The 21774-nt window shown below is 42.5% G+C and overlaps 1 protein-coding gene across 8 annotated transcripts in view; it reads right to left on the reverse strand.

The window, feature by feature from the left end:
• The window catches only part of SLC10A7 (solute carrier family 10 member 7), a 125994-nt gene that overhangs the window by 52387 nt on the left and 51833 nt on the right, over positions 1-21774 (reverse strand). The window contains exons 6-7 of one of the 8 annotated variants that reach the window (XM_083457491.1): positions 2396-2505; positions 817-1782 (exon numbers count right to left, since the gene is read on the reverse strand). The exons of 5 other annotated variants lie outside the window; for them this stretch is intronic. In XM_083457491.1, the coding sequence (XP_083313617.1) occupies positions 1716-1782; positions 2396-2505 (177 nt within the window). In that variant the 3' untranslated portion in view covers positions 817-1715. Of the gene's footprint in view, positions 1-816; positions 1783-2395; positions 2506-2535; positions 2768-21774 lie in introns of those variants that run through there. 2 more of the 8 variants (XM_083457493.1, XM_083457492.1) reach the window with 2 other exon arrangements.

A 21774-nucleotide genomic window follows, 5' to 3' on the forward strand; every position in this document is an offset into this window, starting at 1 on the left:
CAAAGATGATCGTATGGGTGCCCCACTGAAAACTGTGTGTTTGGATGGGGAAAGAGAGGAAGCAGATCTAGAACCCAGGAATGCCACTGAGTACTATACCACACAACTATAGGAGCAGGAAAAAGAATAATCTGTGCTGGGGCTTTTGTAGTCTCCTAGGGACATGCCCTCTTTGCTCTTCTGCATGCTGATTACTGGACAAGCCATGTAGACAGGACTAGATGGACTCAACAACATGGAGCTCTAGCCTTAGAAAATAGCACAGACACACCACAGGAGATCTTAGGTTCAATCCCAGGCTAGATTCCCAGGAGAAAGAGTTGGGAGGAGACACATATGCACACCTGAAACAGGACAGAGTGCTTGCCAATGGAGTGAATGGTGCAAGGACTAACACTCACTCTGCCAACTGTCAGCCTCAGTGAGGCCCAGGATACCAGCCATTTTGCTCACCCCCTTCCACTGCAACCAGGCATACACACACATGGACATGCATCTGGTTGATTGCCAGTAGGTGGTGTTTCCTCAGCAGAACATGTCATCCATTTCCTCCTTCAATTCATGCAGCCTGATTTATCATAAACCAATTCCTAGGAGGAAAAGCCAACAGCACCATGAACTGCAGGGGCCATCCTGCTTCCCTTGCTGGTGTTCAATGGGCAAAACCACAGTCAAGATGCAGTCTCTTAGCCCTAGTGGGGTACTGTAAAAAACCTTCTGCCCCCTCCCATTGTGTGCTCCCTTATGAAGACAGCTGAGTTTGAGGGAAGCAGACTCTTATTCGCAACGTGTCAGTAATAACAGCAACAAAGGTGAATGAATCATAGCTTTTATTGGCAGCATCATTTCTGGAACTAAGTTCTGACAACATCATATAGTAATGGGCTAATCAACCTGCTTGTTTTTGCAGGACCTCCATGCCTTCAAGAGAGGCATGATGGACACAGGAGTACCACAGGTAGCTTTCTTCATCATGGGATATCCATCAACTATTGTATGTCTTTGCAAACTCTGCAAAGTCACAGGAACTATGCAAGAACAAAAGGAAAGCAAGCAGCAGAGCACCTAATTTCCAAGGTTGTGATCTGATAGCACACAAGACCACGACCTTGCTGAAGCTAAGCCAGTCTGGGTATTGCCGGTGCTTGGTTGGGTGGCTGTCTAGATACCACCTTGCCTTCAATGAAGGAAGAAATGTGGAAGATAAACGTAAGAAAATACTGTAAGTATAAATAGCTCCCCACAGGTCACTGCTAGTTGTAGGCCTTTTGCTTGTGGTTTGCATGGCAACGGGAGGAGGGAGAACACTTGCTTCTATGCATTCTGGTTGCCTGTGGAGAAACACAGGGATAGTGATGAATAATGGGTAGCAGTTGCAACCCAGTGGTTAAAGTACTCAGTAAGGGCTGTTGAAGACTGGTTGAGAAAGGGTACTGCTGCCACTGCATGCTCTTCTATCCCTCATGCCCCATCTGCACTCACCTCTCTTTGGTACTCCTCCCAATCTCAAGAGGAGTTCACAATGCAAGTCACTAAGACAATAGTCACCAAGTCAACGTATGAAGCTGCACTGGAAGTCTTGTCTACAGTTACAGTTTGCTCTACTCTGGATCCCCTGCCTCTAGTCCTGTAACCAACCACTGCCCAGCTCTGGTGCTCACCATCAAATGCATGGTGCTCTACATTCTTTTCATTCGTGCCTGGTGAGAACTTACCTAGTCTCTTGGTATTCCACAGTATTTATTCGTCCTGTGTACCCTATGCAGGAAACACTGCTGCAAACTGTTGAGTAAATGGAGGGTCATAAAACCAGTACAGTGGTACCTCGGGTTACATACACTTCAGGTTACAGTTTCCGCTAAGTCAGAAATATTACCTCGGGTTAATAACTTTGCTTCAGGATGAGAACAGAAATCGTGCTGCGGCGACGCAGCGGCAGCAGGAGGCCCCATTAGCTAAAGTGGTGCTTCAGGTTAAGAACAGTTTCAGGTTAAGAACAGACCTCCAGAATGAATTAAGTTCTTAACCCGAGGTACCACTGTAAACTCTTTACCCACATTATTTATTATTTGAGTTACATCCCATGTTTACTCCAAGGAGCTCAAGGTGCATACATAGTTCTCCTCCCGCCACATCTTCATCCTCACAAAAACCCTGTGAGGTAGGTTAGGCTGAGAGTGAGTAACTCATCCAAGTGAGCCGAGTGGAGATTTTAATCCTTGATGCCCAGGTCCTAGTCGACAATCTAACCACTATGCCACAGTGGATGACACACTAACACTGTGGATGTTTATGATAGTGCTCTGCTCTTGGTGGTTTGGCAGGAAGGAATGGAGGATATGAGGGATATCTGCTTTGAAGTATAGTGTCTCCCCACCCCCACCGTGAGCTATACCTCCTGGCTTTTCTGTGCTGAGTGCTTTGTTGTTGCAGCCCAAGTTGCAACAATGGAGTTGAAGTTCTTGTTGGGCATTTGTGTTCAAAAGCAGAGTATCTGGAAGGGTTCTGAAAAGACAAGCATCATTCATCTGCCCTTTCACCAACCCCACCCCACCACCATATCCCCTACCTGTTGCATGTCTGTTTGGGCAAAGTTCCAATTTGTGTGCTCCTTGTGCTTTAGACACAGTAGTAGGGTTATGTAACCCTATGCTGTGTGTCTTGTTAGAGGACACATGAATAATATTTCTTTGCTGGGGCATTTCTGCTTCTGAAAGTGTGCCATGATTGATTTCAGGGTTAGTTGGGCTCCTACACTCCAATGAGTCTGTAGGGATAGAAGGACAGTTATCTAGGGCTCTCTACTGGCTACAATTACAACATTTTAAGCTTATGCCGCCTCTTTTGAGCTATTCTGTCATCAGGGATGGAAAAGACCATCGACTGGATAAGAGTTGTGTCAATGCAGCCTCCCACTGGTACAAGAATAGCACTAAGCCAATGTAATTCCCCCCCAGTAACGTGCTCATTGCCCTATGCTTATCAATTGAGAAGTCCCACTGTGCTCCATAGGACTTCCTTCCAGGTAATGTGCATAGCACTGTAGCTTTAGTTGCAATCCTATGCCCTCAGCAAGCATAATCTGATTAGATGAATGGTTTGTATGTTACTTAGATGCATAGATATGTAATATTTAAAATGTGGTAAATATAACATCAAAGAAGAAAAATATGGGATGTATGCAGGTTAGAATTTACAAAGTAATCAAATGTTTGGTTTATATAATAGAGGAGAAATGTGTGTACTTGTGTGTGGTGGGTCAGAAGAAGAAAAATGTTGAGCAACAGTTTTTGAGTAAGCATCACTTTTAAAAACCATACATATATATACATGCTATTTTATATAATACATCATACACCCACACATATAGATGTGAGAAACCCTCTCTTCCAGCAGAGGGCATCTTCTACACACTAGAAAAACTTCTCAGTTGAGTGAAGACAATTTTATACACAGGGAAAGAAATGTGTCATTTAAAATAAAACTATGGGTGTCCAAGTGTTGTCCAGTTCTGAAAATAACATTTAACTGTTTCTAAGACAAGGGTCAATACCCCAAGACTCTCTTCTGTGTCGGCAACACTGGAATTAATGGGAGCCCAACAAGAGCTTCAGTAGTATTTATACAGAAGATACTTCTGATGGAATATGCATTTGGAAACATAAGGTAGTACAGCTTACAAGAACAGTTTGGACATAGATCTGAAATTCACACACTGCCTGCAAAGGGAAGTTGCTGCTGTCTAATATGCCATTCAAGGTTAGCAAGAAAGGTGGGGTGCAGTTCAGACCTGCCATGTACACAGTTCATGCGCTTGTTTGGACACACACTTAGAAGGAACTGCCCAGCAGAACAGGATTAATGGATTTTGCTGTGGGGACAGGGGCTCTACTAGACACCTATGGATAGATCTGCCTGCCTGCATTTTCAAATACTTTAGGTGCTGCAGTGACCTTATGTTGCCAACATTACACATACCTCTCGTACTTTCTCTTTTTTCATGCACGTATTCTTTCTCCACTAGCAATGTGTATTTCAATTCTACCTCACTTCCCTGTACATTTTTTCTTGCTTCCTCATACATGCCTATTCAGTCCCTGTTGATCTTAGCAAGACACACAATTTAATGTCTATTTCTTGGAGGCCTGGGCTACAAATGCAGCAGAATGAGGCAACAGAAACCTGAGGTGGTAGAGTGGACCATAGCACTTCAGATGGTATGTGGGTTGGTGTCTTTCTTTCTTTTCTTTTTTAGTACTCTATTTAAAAAAACAAAACAAAACCAAAAAACAGGCAAGAAGTGGCTAGGCTGGAAAGTTTTCCTTGGTATGCTAGGTTTCCTCCCTCACTTGCAAGGAGTTCCTGCAAGTTAGTATTCCTTATCTACAGAATCGAGTGGTACTACCTCCTCTAATGCCTCAAGGTTGTATCACCCTGTCCTATGGACGTATAGCAACAGGCCAGGGATAATTATGATTCTATGTACCTAAGTTATGGCAGGGATCCAAAGAGCTATTTGGGGGGATAGCTCCCCCCCCCCACAATTAAAGAGACCCTCATGCCATATCACAAATTGCTTTTCAAGCTCTCAGAGTTAAAGCACCATGAAGAGTTACTTTCACCAGTCCAAATTCCCCTCGGGAATGTGGATTGAAGAGTGTGCTTGTTTGGATCCTTGCCAGTGTATTTTCTGAATCACCATTAATCAGGTTATGTTGAGGCCTTGAATGTAATTACTGTCACATTAATTATTTCATAAAATTTATATACCGCTTGATTGTAAAAGAAACTCAAAGAGATTTACAAAAAGATAAAACAATAAAGCTTTGATTATTTTAATATTATTGCTATGGACAATGTGCTTTGAACATGTTCATGTAAGCTGATGTGCCAGGGTTGTGAGGCTAAAATGCAAGGGATTCTCGTCTCTTTTTCTAGAAGCATGGTTCTTATGCTTTACATATGCAACAACCCCACCTGGAATTGCAGTGGTACCCCAGCACTGCAAATGTATGCGGTTTGTGTTGATGATTAAGGGAGAAGTTCCTACTAAACCGTTTTATAGAAAATATGCAGAATATTTCCCTCAACATTCTCTGTGTTGGCCAACCCTTATCTTCCACAGTCTCTGTTGAACTGAATGCTTTGGAAAACAAATTTACTAGACGATACATGCTTATTAATGAGTTGCTGGGTCAAAATTCGCATTTATTGTTCCTATTTATTTTGGGTGTCTTCATGCTGACAAATTTGATAAATATTTTTTTTTAAGTGCTTGCAGATACACACTATGTATATAGGCCAATTTTCAGGATTTCAATGATCCAAGTAACTATTTGGGCATTTTAAACCTTAAGTCCAAAGCCCCCTTAGGTCTACAGTAATATGAAGGGACATAAACAATTCTAAACACACAGAAGGGTCCCCCAGTTTCTGTTGATAAATTACTAAATGAAAATCCTGTAAATCTGGATATGGGACAGTTTGATACTGGATGTTCCTCATTATTTTCTATTTCAGCATACATAGACAAAGAATTGTATATTTTGAGGACTGTACCACAGCAGTGCTAAATCATATCACCAGACTGAGATTACATGAGTATTGTTGATTGTTTTCTGGGATAATATTTTGGACTGGGATGCTGTGTGTGCTAATTTAGTTTAACTTCCATGAAACAGTCCAATTAATTGAGTGTTATGGCATTCTCAGGAATAGAAAATTATGTCAAAATGAAATGATCTTCTACACTAGATGGTGCTATGCCACTTTCCAGGGAAAAAACCCTGCTACAGTACTTAAAAGGAAGTTTTATTATGCTGTTGATTCTACGGTCTGAAATTTACATTAGGGTGTTAAGCCATTTCCAAATGGTGACAAAGGCAATACAAGAAATGAAAATAATGCACCATGGCAAAGACAATTAATGTTGGCAGACACTCCTTTTCTAGAAAGTGAAATATAACCCACTTCCAGAATGGCTTCTCATCACTATTTCCAAACCAGAGTATATAGCCTTTCTAAGCAAACAGCTTTCATTGTCAGTCAGTCATCATATTCAATTTCATTTCTAATTTAAAACTAAAAGGGCTTTACTTTTTATCTCTATCTAATAAAATGAAAGCTATTGCAAGAATTAGGGGAGACATTTTTATCAAAAGAAATATAATTTTTCATGTTTGCATACATTACAGGGCAAATTCACACATGAAACTTCTTGCCTATGACACATTCTGCTTTCTTTAAAGAAAATCTTAGCAATGTAATAAGCATGTTATATGGGGAAATGTGCATGACATTTGTATATTGAAATTATTGATGCATATCAACACAATCAAGCCAAAATTGATACTCCCATTGATTTATGAGGCAATCCCTCCACTAGAGATCTATATGAGTGACTACAAGATTCAGAGACCACCACAGATATGTCATTGGAACATGCTACCTATAGACCTGTTCTGTTGAAGACACGCTGAGGGAATGGCCAAAATGGCTGGGAGAGAATCATGGATGGGAGGCAGGTGGCTCTGGGGAGGAGTACACACATGCTATATCCCTTCAATTTACAGTCACGCCCTGTTGTGCAGCTTTACACTACTGACTGGTTTTAATGGGAGGGATTTTTTATTTTATTTTTATTTAAACCACCTTCCTCTGTATGAATGATCACCTCACCTGTATTGCCAAGACAGAGCATAGGATATGATGCAACCAAATACATCATCACGGTACATCACCATTAGTACAGTCCACACAGTGTGAACAAAATGTATATGACAGGAAGATGGCATGATGGTGGTGGTGTTTCTCCCTCCCGCCACCCTCAATACTGTGACGCTTAACAGATACAAGTGGGAATTTGGGTGAGGGGAACTATGGAGAAGATGAGTTTTGCCCACCAAAGGAGCACAGCCTATCTCCAGAACATCCTAGGATCTTGTGAAGCCTCTCCTCTTCCCGGAGGGGAGGGGTTGTGAGCGGGAATCGCTTCCCGCGCTCGTGGGGGCGTGGCGTGGCTGGGCCCCCTGCATCATTGGAGTCCTGGGCCCACGTCATGCACCCCAGCCAGCCAATCCGACTTGCTGGGGCGTGTGGTTTAGCCGCACTTAAACGGCTGCAGGCCCACGGGCTCTTCATTGTTCTTCCGGATTCCTCGGCTCACCCTCTCTCCCTCTACGTTTTGCTTCAGCACCTGACCTTGCTATGGATCTCGGTTGGTCGCCTTGGTTGTCCAAGGGTCCTGGTAGGGGTTTTTTCCACTTGACAGATTGGCACCAGCCACTTGGTTTTTCGCCTACCTTGTAGCAAATCGGCATGACTTTGTAAGGTTTGGCAGTTAGGCACTGGAAGATGTGTTGTGTGTTGGAGAGGAGGTTGTGGCCATCACCTATCCCTCCCCTTGAAGGATATTCCGTTAAAGGAATCCGGCGGTCATGGTTCCTATCTGACTCTAGGGGAAAGCTTCCAGTTGTTTTGCATCAATAAGCTCCCCTACAGGTTGTTAACCCTTGTTTGACTCCCTGCTGAGCAGGCAGGAGTCAAGTATAGTCTGTTCGGATCCAATGCCTAAGCCAATACCACTCACATTCTGTAACCAATAAAGTTGTGGCCTTTTTTAGCCCATTAACCTAAAATACTTGTGTCCATGTGTCTTATTTCATCACAAAGCGGGGAGCGGGGCCTTGACTCACAAACACTGATACCATTTCTCAGCCTAGAATCCTAAGATCTTTAGCCTCCAGACACAAATACCCAAACACTCCAAAAATTGGGGGTGCTAGGAAAGGGCACACCACAGAAGCAAGCAAGAAAAGGAGAAACAAATGCAGTAATGTACTGTTTAACAGTTTCAACTGGTAGGTAGGCAATCTTACAGGGGCAGGTGGTGGAAATGGTATGAACCTCTTGTGTCCTGGCATTCTCCATAACAAATACTTGGGCACTATGTGAAGATGTTCCCAACATACAGCTGAAGCCATATAAACAGATGCTATAACTGTTCCTCTCTGTCTTGCCATTGCCAAAGGCACAGTTGTCCTGCTGGAGTTGTTAGTTGACAACCACAGACACCCATCTTTGCCTTTCATGATTCACCTCATCCTGGATGCTGCACAATAAACAGCACTGCCATGCTTATATGTGTTGCTCCTGTGTTTGTAGGAATTAACAAACTGAGAGGGAGCCCTTTCCCATGTGCAGGAAGTTGGTGCAACTGCAGAAGGCGGAGAAAGATTCCTGGCAGCTCCTGGTCCACCTCACCCTGCCCCCGCCAAACACCTGGTTATCAACCAGGGAAGTGGGTGGCAGAGCTTTTCAGGCAGCCCTACCCCCACCTCTGCCTGGTGAAGTACAAGCAACCATCTGGTAGGGAGGCAACTTAGGAAGAAGCAGTACAGCCACTGAGGGAAGGGGCAGCTAGCTGCTAACAAAGGAAAGCACATGACTGGCAACTAACCAATCAGGTCAGCCATACTCCAGAGCTCCAGCAGCAGCCAGTCCCATGAGAGTGCTGCACCAGTGTGACATAACCAAGGAAACTCATTGACAAACTATTGGCATTAGAATTTCAAACCAATTTTCATATTGCTTTTTGTTCTTGGTTCTTGTTCAATATTCCCTAGTTGCAATTGGACTACGGAATAGACATAGATGTCACAAACTGGATGTGCATAATGCACTTAAAATACTTTTCGAAAAGAATCACATACTATAGTAAATGACTGCAATCTATTAGTTTTTATCCAAATCATTTCACTGAACATCCTTGCATTAAAAATTGGCACAATCTCATTGGCTCCAATAGGATGATGATGATGATGATGATGATAATTTATTATTTATACCCATCTGGCTGCGTTTCCCCAGCCACTCTGGGCAGCTTCCAACAAAATATAAAAATACAATAGTGCATCAAACATTAAAAGCTTCCCTAAACAGGGCTCCTTCAGGTATACTGGACCAAGGCCGTTTAGGACTTTACAGTTACATTACATGTACAGGAATATACTTGAGTCCACATGCTGGGAAACACAAAATATAGTTTGGAACTTCTCCATGTATTTTTGACTTCCAGAGAAAAACCTCACATTTTCTAGCAGTGACCATAGAGACAAATATATGCTTGGCTTCAAGTCAATAGGATTTCAAAAATAATTGCTACGTTTGAGGTGTATGTCTGACATGCTTGGAAAATAAAACTAATGAACATTTCCTTGTTCATTAATAGATCCTTATGGAGCATGTCCTATACTATTTATTTTTTAAAAAAAGAATTAGTAAAAAGTGTTCATGGATCTTGTTGCTACATCAGCATGGCTCATGGCTTCTGTGGAATATAGTGCCCCTAGTATAAATTAATAGAAGTTGTGCAGCAGTTGTGGTGGGTAGGTGGGTGGAGGCCCTCTTTTTGGAATTAAGGTAATTTCTAAATGCAGAGTGCAAACCTCACACTATGGTAATCTATGTATGTGTTGCTTGTGCACTTTGCCTGCCTGCCTGCCTGGCCCAAGTCATCAATAATGAATAGATCTGTACAGCAGTACAAGGACCAAGTGTTGGGGCTTGTCGGGGATTTCAGAAGAGGGGGGCAGGGAAAACACAGGTTTGCCATTTGATTGTTTTTTCTGGCATGTAGAAAGCCACAAACCCACAATGAATTTTTGGCTTCAAAAAAATTAAGAGGGGAGCAATTTTTTTTGAAACTTTTAAGTATTCATTCATCAAGTAAAGCATGAAGCAGGAGGAGGGGACTGAGAAGGAAGACCAACTCTGTAAAACATTTGTTTTGTTTTGCAATATAATATTTATAGAAACGGAAAGCTACTAGCTGATAAGGGGAACCAAGGAAATATGAATTCAACAACACCCCACTTTCTTGTTAAGGGAAGAAATCTTGCCTCATTCGAGAAAAGATTATTATACTTTTTAGACAGACATAATGGAAGATGAAAAAAGGAAAACCAAATTTACTTGTCCAGAAAAGCAACTGATTCATAGGTCATATAAATTAAACATTTGCTGAAATACAACTTAATAGATCCCCAAAATTTCTAACAATTGCAAATAAGTTAAATGTTACCTAGCTGCTACTAACAAAACAAATTGGTATGATGTTATCTCTAGCAATTTCCTCCTCTTTCTCCTAAGCATATTTCCATAGATATCACAAGTGTAGCATTGCAAGAGAGATTATCTCATGTTTTACAAACAGAATGCACCAGCTGGTACTTTACCAATCCATATCCCCTGGGAATAAGCAGAGTTCTGGATAACTAAATTTCTACTGCAAGCACTTGAGCCAATCCTAATGTAAACCCAACCTTTGTTGCATTTTTGGCTGTGCAAGTAAATTACATACCATATTTTCATAATGCTAAACTTCAGTAGTCCCAGAACTACTGCACTAGGAGGATAACTACTATTATCAGGAGAGGGAGGGAGGGAGGAGAGAGAGCTGTCTGACAAATTCTCAAAAGCTTTGCAAACTGACCCATCCACTTTTTTTTTTAAAGTGAGCATTTACAAACAAACTTGAATAACAGGACAAATGCATTACTTTATATTGTTATGCCTTTCAAGGTGAAAACATGAAGACAGAGGTAAATGCCTCCGCAACATTGCATGCCCCCCCCCCCCCGCAAATATATATTCATCCTCTTCCATTTCATTCATTTCTTCCAGAAATGGTCACGAGTTGATATTGTCCATTCTGCCCCAAGTGATCTGCCAGTTTGCCCTTATAATTCATTTAGAGAAATAAAAACACGTTGTGAAACTGGCTTGGAAGAAGTTTCCCATGGTTGAAGTATGCTGAGCCTTTCTCCCTCTCCCCCCTCTTTGTTATTTACCAAGAATTCATGGCATTGCAGCCATACATAGATTCCCTGTAAATTTCATCCACTAATTTCTTTGAGAAGCTACACCTCACTAGTTCCTGTTCCTGCAATCCAATCCCATTTCTAGTCTCCCACCTGCCTTCAGCAAATTGCATCAGATTTATTAAAGTGCTCACAGTAGATTACAACTGCACAAATTCACCGTTGACTCGGAAGAAAGACAGAACTCATTTTTGCAGCTCCAGTAAAGTAATATATACAGGAAATATGCAGAAGGTTTGTACTGGGAGAGAGGAAAAGTTGATCCCAAAGTACTCTTTTTTATAATGGAACCAAACAAAATAGCGGGCTGGATCCAGATACATAGTATCCAAAAGCTCCTCATACTATGGTGGAATCTACACACATATAAAAACTGTTCTGAAAATGCTTTTTTTAAAAATACATTGAATTTTCCATTAGGCTCACCATTGCCATCTAGTGTCACATTGTATATTTCACTTAAAACACATTTAAAACATTTTATTTGCAGCTGTATAGTTGAGTTCTATGAGACTTTTCTGCCTCTACCAAATGCCCCCTGATAATCTCTCCTCAGGGGTGAGAGGCCTTTAGAAATGGCATAGTATACGGTGCAAACTACTGCAGTGGAAGCAAGGCACACACAGAAAGGGGTGGGGTTTAAGTGAGCGTTGCCTTCCACTTACACAAGGGACCTTCTTGATCCAAGCCAGCCTCACAAAGAGAAGGACCAAAGCCAAGTTTCCTTTTACATGAGGATTAAAACAATTTAGCTTAAAGCAGAAACAAGATGGAATGAACACATGTGAAAGTGAAAGGATAGAAATAAAGATGGATTTAGGCAGCCCTGTATGGAAACAAGAAAATAATGCAGAAGGTATTTGCATAAGGGCCACTAGCATATGTAAATGTGTGCAGCACTGCGGTGGGATTTTGCCACATGGCCTTTTCTTCATCATGTGATGTTGACATTTCAAACCATTGCTGGAGCGGTGTGGAATGCAGCTATAGGAACACAGCAACTACAATACTTGGATAATGCAGCTATCAGGACTTGAGATTTGTTGGTATGACACAACTTAAGAACATAAGAAGAAGAGCCTGCTGGATCAGGTCAATTGCCCATTTAGTTCAGTATCCTTGCTCTCACAGCAGCCAACAAGATGCCTGTGGGAAGCCTACAAGCAGGATTTGAGAACAACAGTAGTTTCCAGCAACTGGTATCAGCTAACGTGTCTCATCTAAAACATTAGGCTTGGATTCAAAGTTGTTATTTTGCTCACCCATGGGCAGATCTCTGAACATATCCCACCTCATTCCCAAGAATTATCCAGTACTCAGAAGAAAATGTTCTGGAACACAGAGAGCTGAAGGGTAGACAGGAAAGTCCCTTCCCATGGACTGAACTCTGCCCTGCTCAGTGAAGAGAAGTTAGGAGCAAAGCCATAGTTTTGTATTTTAAAAGCCATTCAAAAGCCAAAGAGCTCCCTAGGCCAGGGACACATGGTTAAAGAGGAGAATAAAGCTGCCTTTCAAATGCTGATGAATTTCAAGACTGTCTCTGAGGTTTGTAGCGTTTATACATTACCAGTTGCCATTCCTACCAATGCCATGCAATAAGCCACAGGGCAAATCGTAAGAACTAAAAAGGTATTCTGTCATTTGTTAACATTTAGGCTAAGTTCAGATAGCACCTTATGTCACAATGGCTTTTATCGTGCACCCACACAGCATCAATGATAGCACCTTATTCCCCCCCCCCCAATATTTTCTTGCCTGATAATTTTAGTGTTTTATGTTATCTTTCAAAAGATGTAAAAGCCACTGATGGAGTCTTAGCATAATCTAGCAGAAGATTAGTGCTCATTTTTGTTTTAATTACTTAAAAAAATGGTTTGCAACCCCACTGACTTGGAAAATCATGGAAGTTTTGCACTAGCATTTGATAAAATTTGGGGTGGTATTCTGATGAACAGTTCTTTCTTGACATTTTCATGGGTAACTCAAGTGGGGAACAGAAGCACACATGGACATAAAGGGTGCTGATATGTCCAATGATGTCTGTGTTGTGTCATGCCACACCCAGTGGTTTGAATTAAATTTAACACAACATGGATATATATTGATCAAAAAGCCACTGTTCCATAATGCAATAGGTAATGAAGTGTAAAAAGAGTGTTAGAACCTGGAACTGAATGCACATTTAGAAAAGAATCAGAAGAATACAATGTGAGTGCCGGTATTGTAGATGTGTTGTTATGCATATGTGTGTGAATAAACAACTCTTTATTATGTGGTCCTATACTGCCATAAGTAAGTTGCACATACTACTCAAGTGTGTTTAGGATTGAAGCCAGATCCTTGTAGCCATTTGTACAAGAAAGCTTTAAGCTTCCTATGGAATTTGAAATTAAAATTTTAAAATCAGACTTCTCTGATGTGGATTTTCTGAAGAAGCAACAATTTTATGACTTCTAGCATTTCCCCCTACCCTGAACATTGGCATTTTGCTGCAAGTTGTGGGCCAGCTTTTAAAAGTTTATTGCAATTCTAAAAGTGTTTTCTGTCAGCCCCAAGATCAACGAAATGTGCTGCTTGCCAGCAAACACTGCAAACTCTAGAAACTTGACAGATTCCTTTGCTAAGCATTTGACTATGTAAAACCAAAGAATACTTGCAATAAATACTTTTAAATTTGCTCTGTCTTTTAAGCCATAAAATGACACCATGGCAACTTGGAGGATAATGCAAACAGACAACTGAGTCAGCCAATAGTAATAGTAATGATAATAGTAACTTCAGCTGCCTGAATTCACGGAGAAGAAAATTGCTTGGATGATCATTTAAGTTCAACACTAAGTGAAATGCTTTTATATCATCTCTGATAATGGTAATATAAAAACCCTACTTTAAATATAATGGACTACAAAGTTACAATAAAGGGTTTGATTGAATGATTGTTCCATTTGGTTTCACATTTAGATCTCACTCTTTCATTAGAGATTGATGCTCAATTCACATGATCAAAAGGCATGGTGAGAATGAAGGATGAGAGAATCCCAGAAAACTATGCTGTGGAGTGACTGCCAACTTCACATTGGCCTTACTCCCACAAAGCTGCTTGAATTCAAGATTTGCTTGATAACAGTGTACAGTACTAGATCGGTGTTTCTCAATCTATTTCCAACCATGGCCCACTTCTAACCTTGTTTCCTTCCTGTGGCCTCCCTTTCCTACCAGTAGAAAGGAAGCTATTTAAATGTTTTGTTTGCAAATAGAACATACAGTACTTTATTTATAATTTATACAAAATACAATTACATAAAAAATTATACTTTACGTATTTCTCAATCAATGTAGCCCTTTTGCTTGATGACCAGAAACAAGCTATTTTATATCCGGTTCTATTTCTGTGAGGGATAACCGAAGCTCGCCTCTGTGCCCACTATGTTAAGGCAATTCCGCATTAGGCTGAGTAACTCTTGCATGCAGCATCTCCTTTCACAGTAATACTTGCATGAAGAAACAACATTCCACATGCTGCTTTAGCCACACTCCTTCCTATGACAAATGAGATGTGGACAGCCTGGTGCGCACAGTGGTGGAGTACGAAAGTGGGAGGGAGAAGGAAGCAGAAGCGATGTTACCACAGAGTGCATGTGGTGCTCTATCCACTGGGAAGCCCAAGTCACTTCTCTGTTCACTCTAGTTCTCCATTTTCTATTTTCTTCACTTCTCTGTTTTCTTCACTTCTCACTTACCTCTCTGGTCCCCTAGTCTTGTACCATGGCCTCCCATTTATGCAATTTTCACCTGTTGTCCCCAGTTGGAAAACACCATACTAGATGGGAGTTGGTATGTGTTTAAGTACCGTATTTTTCGCTCTATAACACGCACCCGACCATAACATGGAGGAAAATCCGTAGGCATGCCACCCGAAGGCATTCCCTCCATAACACGCACAGACATTTCCCCATACTTTTTAGGAGGAAAAAAGTGAGTGTTATGGTGCAAAAAATACGGTAATTACATGGTTACTGCAACATGTACTGAGTATATTCATTTTCTTCTCCTATCTGCTCACGTTTCACTTTTTAATCACTTCTTAATCTTTGCTCAAAATCTAAAATGAGCAAGATTTGATGGATCAAGCCCCCATGCTTCCTTGGAGGATCTACTACTATAGATGGACAAACATTGGCCTGGAGCAGTGCTATGTCAGGCATGTTTCCATGCCACTAAAATCAAATAATTAAGTTAGTCATGACTAACTGATTATAGTATTGGGAAATTCAGTAAGTAGAGTGCATACTTTGCACACAAAAGATCCCAGGATCAATACCTGGTGTCTCTGGGAAGGTCTCAAAACAACTTCTGTCTGAAACCCTTAAGAACTACTGCTAGTCAGTGTAAACAATGGACTGACCAAGTATAAAAAATCAGTTTCCTGTGATCCTTTTGAGATTAAAGGATGACTGGCTCCAACTCACTGTTTCCCCATTTCTGCAAGGGTTGCAAAAACAGAAAACCTTGCCTTGTCTATGACGAAGGCATTCATCCTTCAGTGCATAAGAGCAACAGCAATGCTGAATACCTAAGTTAGTTTTTCCCCTGTTTCTCACAGTCCATTATGCTGGATAGTAAACATGGATTGATCTACTTATTTATTTATCTTAGAATTATAAAGGATTAGGAAGAATAATATTCCCAAATACATTGTGATTTCCGTGGAAGAGGAGTTCACTGGAATCCCTAAGCAAATAATTGCTAAGCAAATAAAACAGGACACATCTTTATTAGCCACACTTCTAGCTGGTTGAGCACACAAAGGCAGCAACATAAATTTTAACTTGCCCAGCTTAAATGCTGGATGGCAACTTCAGCAATCAGCCTGGCACAACTGCTGGGAAAATATGGGAAGAAGAGTGGTAAGCAGGGTGGGGAGAGCATCTGCATCAGACCTCTGTGCCTGTGGGGGTGCAGAAGAATCCCATTCCAGTAGTTGGTCTAGTTTAGAGTGACCAAAGAGACCCTCTAAAATAGGCTTGGGGAAGCTTTGACCTTCCAGATGTTGTGAACTACAAGTCATTGCCCTTTGCTGTTGGCCATGCTTGATGAGGCTGATGAGAGGTTTAGTTCAGCAACATCTGGAGGACCAAAGGTTCCCCACAGCTGCAGTAAGGATTAGTATTGAATCCAAAATTTGTTCACCCCAAAGGTTGATTTCCTACCTGAAGAAAAAGTGCCCATTCCAGGAGCAACATTTTTATTTTTATTTTTATTTATACCCCGCCCTCCCCAGCCAAGGCTGGCCTCAGAGCGGCTTACAAGCAATAATAAAAACAAGTTAAATGATTACAACTTAAAAACAAAATTAAAAATACAACATGAAAAAAGAGAGGGAGGGAATCAAATTGGCTCCAAGCCAAAAGCCAGGCGGAACAACTCTGTCTTACAGGCCCTGCGGAAAGAAATCAGATCCTGCAGGGCCCTGGTCCCATGAGGCAGAGTGTTCCACCAGACGGATGTTGAAAAGAAAACTCTGTTGCCAGAGTTGAAAAGGCCCTGGCTCTGGTTGAAGCCAATCTAACTTCCTTAGGGCCCGGGACCACTAGGGTGTTGCTATTTATGGACCTTGAGGCTCTCCGTGGGGCATACTGGGAGAGGCGGTCCTGTAGGTACGAGGGTCCTAGGCCGTGAAGGGCTTTAAAGGTCAAAAGCAGCACCTTAAATCTGATCCTGTACTCCACCGGGAGCCAGTGCAGCTTGAAAAGCACTGGGTGAATATGCTCCCATGGCAGAGACCCCGTGAGGAGCCTCGCTGCAGCATTCTGCACCCGCTGGAGTTTCTGGGACAGCTTCAAGGGGAGCCCCACATAGAGCAAATTACAGTAGTCAAGCCTGGAGATGACCGTCGCATATTGGCCAGGTCGGGGTGGGAAAGGTAAGGGACCAACTGCTTGATGCGGCAAATGTGGAAAAATGTCACCTTGGCTGTTGCTGTAACTTGTGCCTCCATGGAAAGGGAGGCGTCAAGGATTACACCCAAACTCTTAACGGAAGGCAATGGCACTAATTGGGCCCCCGCAAGAGAAGCGAGTTGGTCCCTCGTCCCCATGCCATCCCGACCCAGCCATAGGACCTCTGTTTTCGAAGGATTTAGTTTCAATCGGCTCCCACGAAACCATCCAGCCACAGCTTCCAAGCATCTGGTCAGTGTGTTCGGGGCCGAGTCAGTGTGGCCATCCATCAGCAGATAGAGCTGAGTGTCATCAGCATATTGGTGACAACCCAGCCCAAAGCTCCGGATAATCTGGGCAAGGGGGCGCATAAAGATGTTAAAAAGCATTGGGGAGAGGATTGCGCCCTGTGGCACTCCACACACCAAGGAGTGGCGCGACGACATTTCCCTCCCTAGTGCCACCCTCTGTCCCCGACCAGCGATAAAAGAGCACAGCCAGTTACGGGCTATGCCCTGTATCCCCACGTCTGCGAGGCGGTGGTCCAGAAGATCATGATCAACCATGTCAAAGGCTGCTGACAAATCTAAAAGGATCAGCAGTCCTGACCCGCCTCGATCCAGCTGTCTACGGAGATCGTCTGTTAGGGCAACCAGAGCCGTCTTGGTCCCAAAACCAGGACGGAAACCGGACTGAAATGGATCTAAAGCCAATGTTTCCTCCAGAAACCTACCAAGCTGTTCAGCAACCGCTCTCTCAATTACCTTACCCAGATATGGAAGATTTGAAACTGGGCGGTAATTGGATAGGTCTAAGGGATCTAATGAAGTTTTCTTTAAGAGTGGACATACCACTGCTTCCTTCAGTTCCCCTGGGAATGTCCCTGTGTCAAGGGGCAAATTGATAATTTCAACCAGGGGGGTCCGCGCAACATCTGGACACTCCCTAATCAGCCAAGACGGGCACGGATCAAGGAGGCAGGTGGTGGGCCTACCAACTTGGAGGAATCTATCCACATCAGCAGGGAGTATTCGATCGAAATGGTCCAACACTGGACCTGAAGTCAGTCGAGGGGCCTCCAGTTCAGTCACTGTATCTAAATTGGCAGGGAGGTCACGGCGGAGCAACAGGACTTTCTCCGCAAAAAAGCTCGCGAATGCCTCACAGCTGTGGGTCGAATTTGTGCTTAAATTTGGTTGTCGTCCTAAGGACGTTATTGATCTAATTATTCTAAAAAGTTGTGCTGGGCAAGAGCTAGCGGATGCAGTGGAAGCTGCAAAGGAAGATTTCTTAGCAGCTTTCATAGCCATCTCATAGGCTTTCATAAGCATCCTATAAGATGTTCTTGAGGCTCCATCACGAGTCCGTCGCCATACTCGCTCTAGCCGTCTGAGATCCCGCTTCATTTTCCGGAGCTCCTCAGTAAACCAAGGGGCCCGGTTTCGACGGGGTCGCAGAGGGCGCTTAGGCGCGATCTCATCAATGGCTGCCAAGAGCCGGTTATTCCAGTCCTCACAAGGTCATCTAATGAGTCGCCAGGAGGAGCAGGGTCCCGCAAGGCTTGTTGGAATCTATCAGGATCCATCAGTTTTCGCGGACGAGCCCAAATAGGTTCACCACCCGAGCAGGGGAGGAGCAGGAAGTCAATCTTGGCTTTCAGAGCGTAGTGATCAGACCATGGCACTTCCACAGGATATAAAACATATCCAAACAATAAGGGCTAAAAGATAAAATCGCTTTGAGCATAGGGAAGATGAAAACATTCCTGTGTCCCAGGAGAAAATATTTGCAAGCCCCCAAACCAGCAATTAACTTTAAACACATTATTTTCCCTCAGATATCAAAAGTAACATTCCTGCTAAACACCACCACCTATGTAAATTACTCAAGAATTTACCACAAACACTTACTCCCAACCATCAGCAATCATCTGGGGAAAGTGAATATTCATTCCAAGGGCAACACCACCTATGTCTATGAAGATATATTATCATACATGTTCAGGGTCTACTTCTTTATAATGTTGTGCTCTAGTTACCCCCCAGCACCTTGAAAACTCCAGCTCACTGCAGAAGGTTGCATTTTCCAATACTCAGAAGCCTCCTTGAAGCTGAGAATCCTATTACCCATCACTTACTCTTTATCCATCAGATTTCCTATATAACCATTTTCCAAACTGGATATGGCATAGTGCGTACCCTGAGCAATGCTTTTTAGTGCACACTGTTTAAGACCTTTTCCAGCTGAAATAGTTTTGGAGACCAGCCCTGAGCTGAATTTAAAGGCAGCATTTAAGAAGATGAACGATCAATAGTTCAGATAAATCTTAACTCATTCCTTTCATTCCCCAGTAAGCTGGTGGATATCCCCACAATGTGTTTTCTTCACAGTTATATCCACATGACATTTTCATCAATGAAATCTGATAATTTAACATCTTTTTCGTAAAGAAATTTTTTTGGTTTTGATTTTTTTAAAAAGAAGATTTCAACAGTCTATGGTCTGACAAACAACAAAATAGAGCTGATTTAACAAATGAGTGCCCAATCAATGATGCACTGAGGCACATGACAAAAGCAAGTCAAAATCCATTACAGTCAAGAGCATCCTTTAAATTCCACTTCGGTGCACTGACCCTGTTGCTCAATGCTAAAGACTTTACAAGTTTTTCCCCGGAAACATTCAGAAGAGCTTTTGTTTTGGCATTCACTCAGCTGCACCTCACAATTAACACCGCCAGATTCATCTCTAATCAATTATTCATAGAGATTACTAGCATATCTTTTGAGCACCTTAACTTCACATCAGAAGTGTGCGAGGGCTGACACATGCATGTGTACATTACAGAATAAAAGGCAGACTCTAGGCAGGTTTTAACGCTAAATGAGAACAAGGCTAAAAGAAGTGAAATCAACATTTTCAGTCAAAGTTGAGCTTCAGGCAAGCTGCAGGCAGTGCACAGCGTGAGAGAATTTGGCTCCAGAAAAGTGCCCATGTGTTGACAGCTGAAGAAGAGAGTTTGAAGGCTTAATGGTAAAAAATGTTCCATCAATGATAATGTTACACATGACTCCTCTGACTGGATTTGCTAGTCATCGCCACATTTCCTGGCAATCAATGACACACATATCTCAAATCTTTATCATTAAAAAGAAAAGCACTTCACTTATAATTATGGTAAGCTTGGCTACTTCAAATTAAACTAGCAGAGAAAGGATATTCATACAAATGTCTAGACAGTAACTGTGACAAAATTTAGGAAATTTAGAATATTTAAGGATACAGAGAAATCACACATATGGACCTGCCTAGTCTGTAGGGCTTAGGGATCACCAGCATGGTGTTCATGGGTACAGTGTTACACCTGAGCTCTTCCCCTGATATCCATGAAGCCTCAGAGATCTCCCTCCACCACTCACTGCCCCCTAATCATGAAGTAGTGAGGGTGGTTAACTCTTTCCCCCTTGACAAGTACTTAGAGCTTAAGGTGGAAGAGTGCAAATCTTTCCCATTGCCTTTTACACCCACATGCTTTTTGAGGTTCAGATTGAGTCTACTGAATCCAACTTGTACTCAGATCCCTTGAAAAAATCAAGTGTGTACAGTGGTGCCCCGCAAGACGAATGCCTCGCAAGACGGAAAACCCGCTAGACGAAAGGGTTTTCCGTTTTGGAGGTGCTTCGCAGGACAAATTTCTCTATGGGCTTGCTTCGCAAGACGAAAATGTCTTGCGATTCTTGAGGTTTTTCCCCCGCTCCCCAACCCCTTTTTCTAAAGCGCTAAGCTGCTAATAGCCTTTTAGCAGCTAATCCGCTAATCCCTTAAGCCTTTAATAGCCGTTAATAGCCCTTAAACTGCTAATAGCGCTAATAGCGCTAATCCGCTAATGGGCTTGCTTCGCAAGACGAAAAAACCGCAAGACGAAGAGACTCGCGGAACGGATTCTTTTCGTCTTGCGAGGCACTACTGTATGTGCTTTCGATCTTTCTGTCTCTTCTGTGCGGTGTGGCTGATCTGCAGGAGTGGGGACAGAAGTGACCAGAGGGGTGGTATTCACAGCATTTGTTCTAAAATCCAAATGTAGCTATGGGTTTTAAAAGTTGGTGAAGCCTGGTATAAAATGTCCTGGTTAATTGGAACTTTGTTCCAATCAGTATGAAACATATCAGTCTGTATTACAATCTACCGGTAACTACAGTGCCTCATTCCAAGACAGGGTCCTGAAGGAGGTATGTGCCACCATTGCTTTGCCACAGTGCAAATACTGTTAAACTTTTAAAATAGTGTTTGCCACCACAGCAGGGCAGCCAGCAGCAACCCTACAGGGCTTTCCAAGGGCATCTACCCCCCAGTAGGGGCCTTCCTGAGACTGAGACACTGTAGATGAGATCATGGCCCCAGAGAGCCCGAAGCAGCACCTGTGCTGCTGTCACTACATCACCTAAAAATCCTGAGGTAGAAGCAGCTGGTCAGCTATTGCACCACTGGGATAGAGAGGAAGAAGCAGAAGGCAGCTTTTGCTGGTCTGCCCTCAAGTAGCAGAGATCTAAATGCTATGCATTTTCTCCTCTCTCTCTCATAGTTCATTGGCAGAGGACATGCTTTACATGCAGATGGTCCCAGGCTCCCTCCCTGGAAAGATTTCTGTCTAAGTCACTGGAGATCTAGTATCTCTAATGTTCTTATACAAAAATCATTGCCATAAGAAAGTGTAGCAGTTTCAAAAATTAAATCAACTTTATGGAAGATAAGACTATTAACCATGATGACTAAATAGAGCCTCCAGGTTCAGAGGCAGCATATACCTGAAAAAAACATGCTAGGAACAAACAAGGGAGGACTACTGAAAACCCTGCTTGTGGGCTTTCTGGAGATATCTGACCAGGGTATATTTTTGTGGATGGGGCACTGCTACTGCAAGCACTTCTAGTGATAAAATTGCTACAGGTGAGGTT

The sequence above is a fragment of the Podarcis tiliguerta genome (assembly GCF_965153285.1).
Source record: "Podarcis tiliguerta genome assembly, chromosome: 9".
NCBI lineage: Eukaryota > Metazoa > Chordata > Lepidosauria > Squamata > Lacertidae > Podarcis > Podarcis tiliguerta.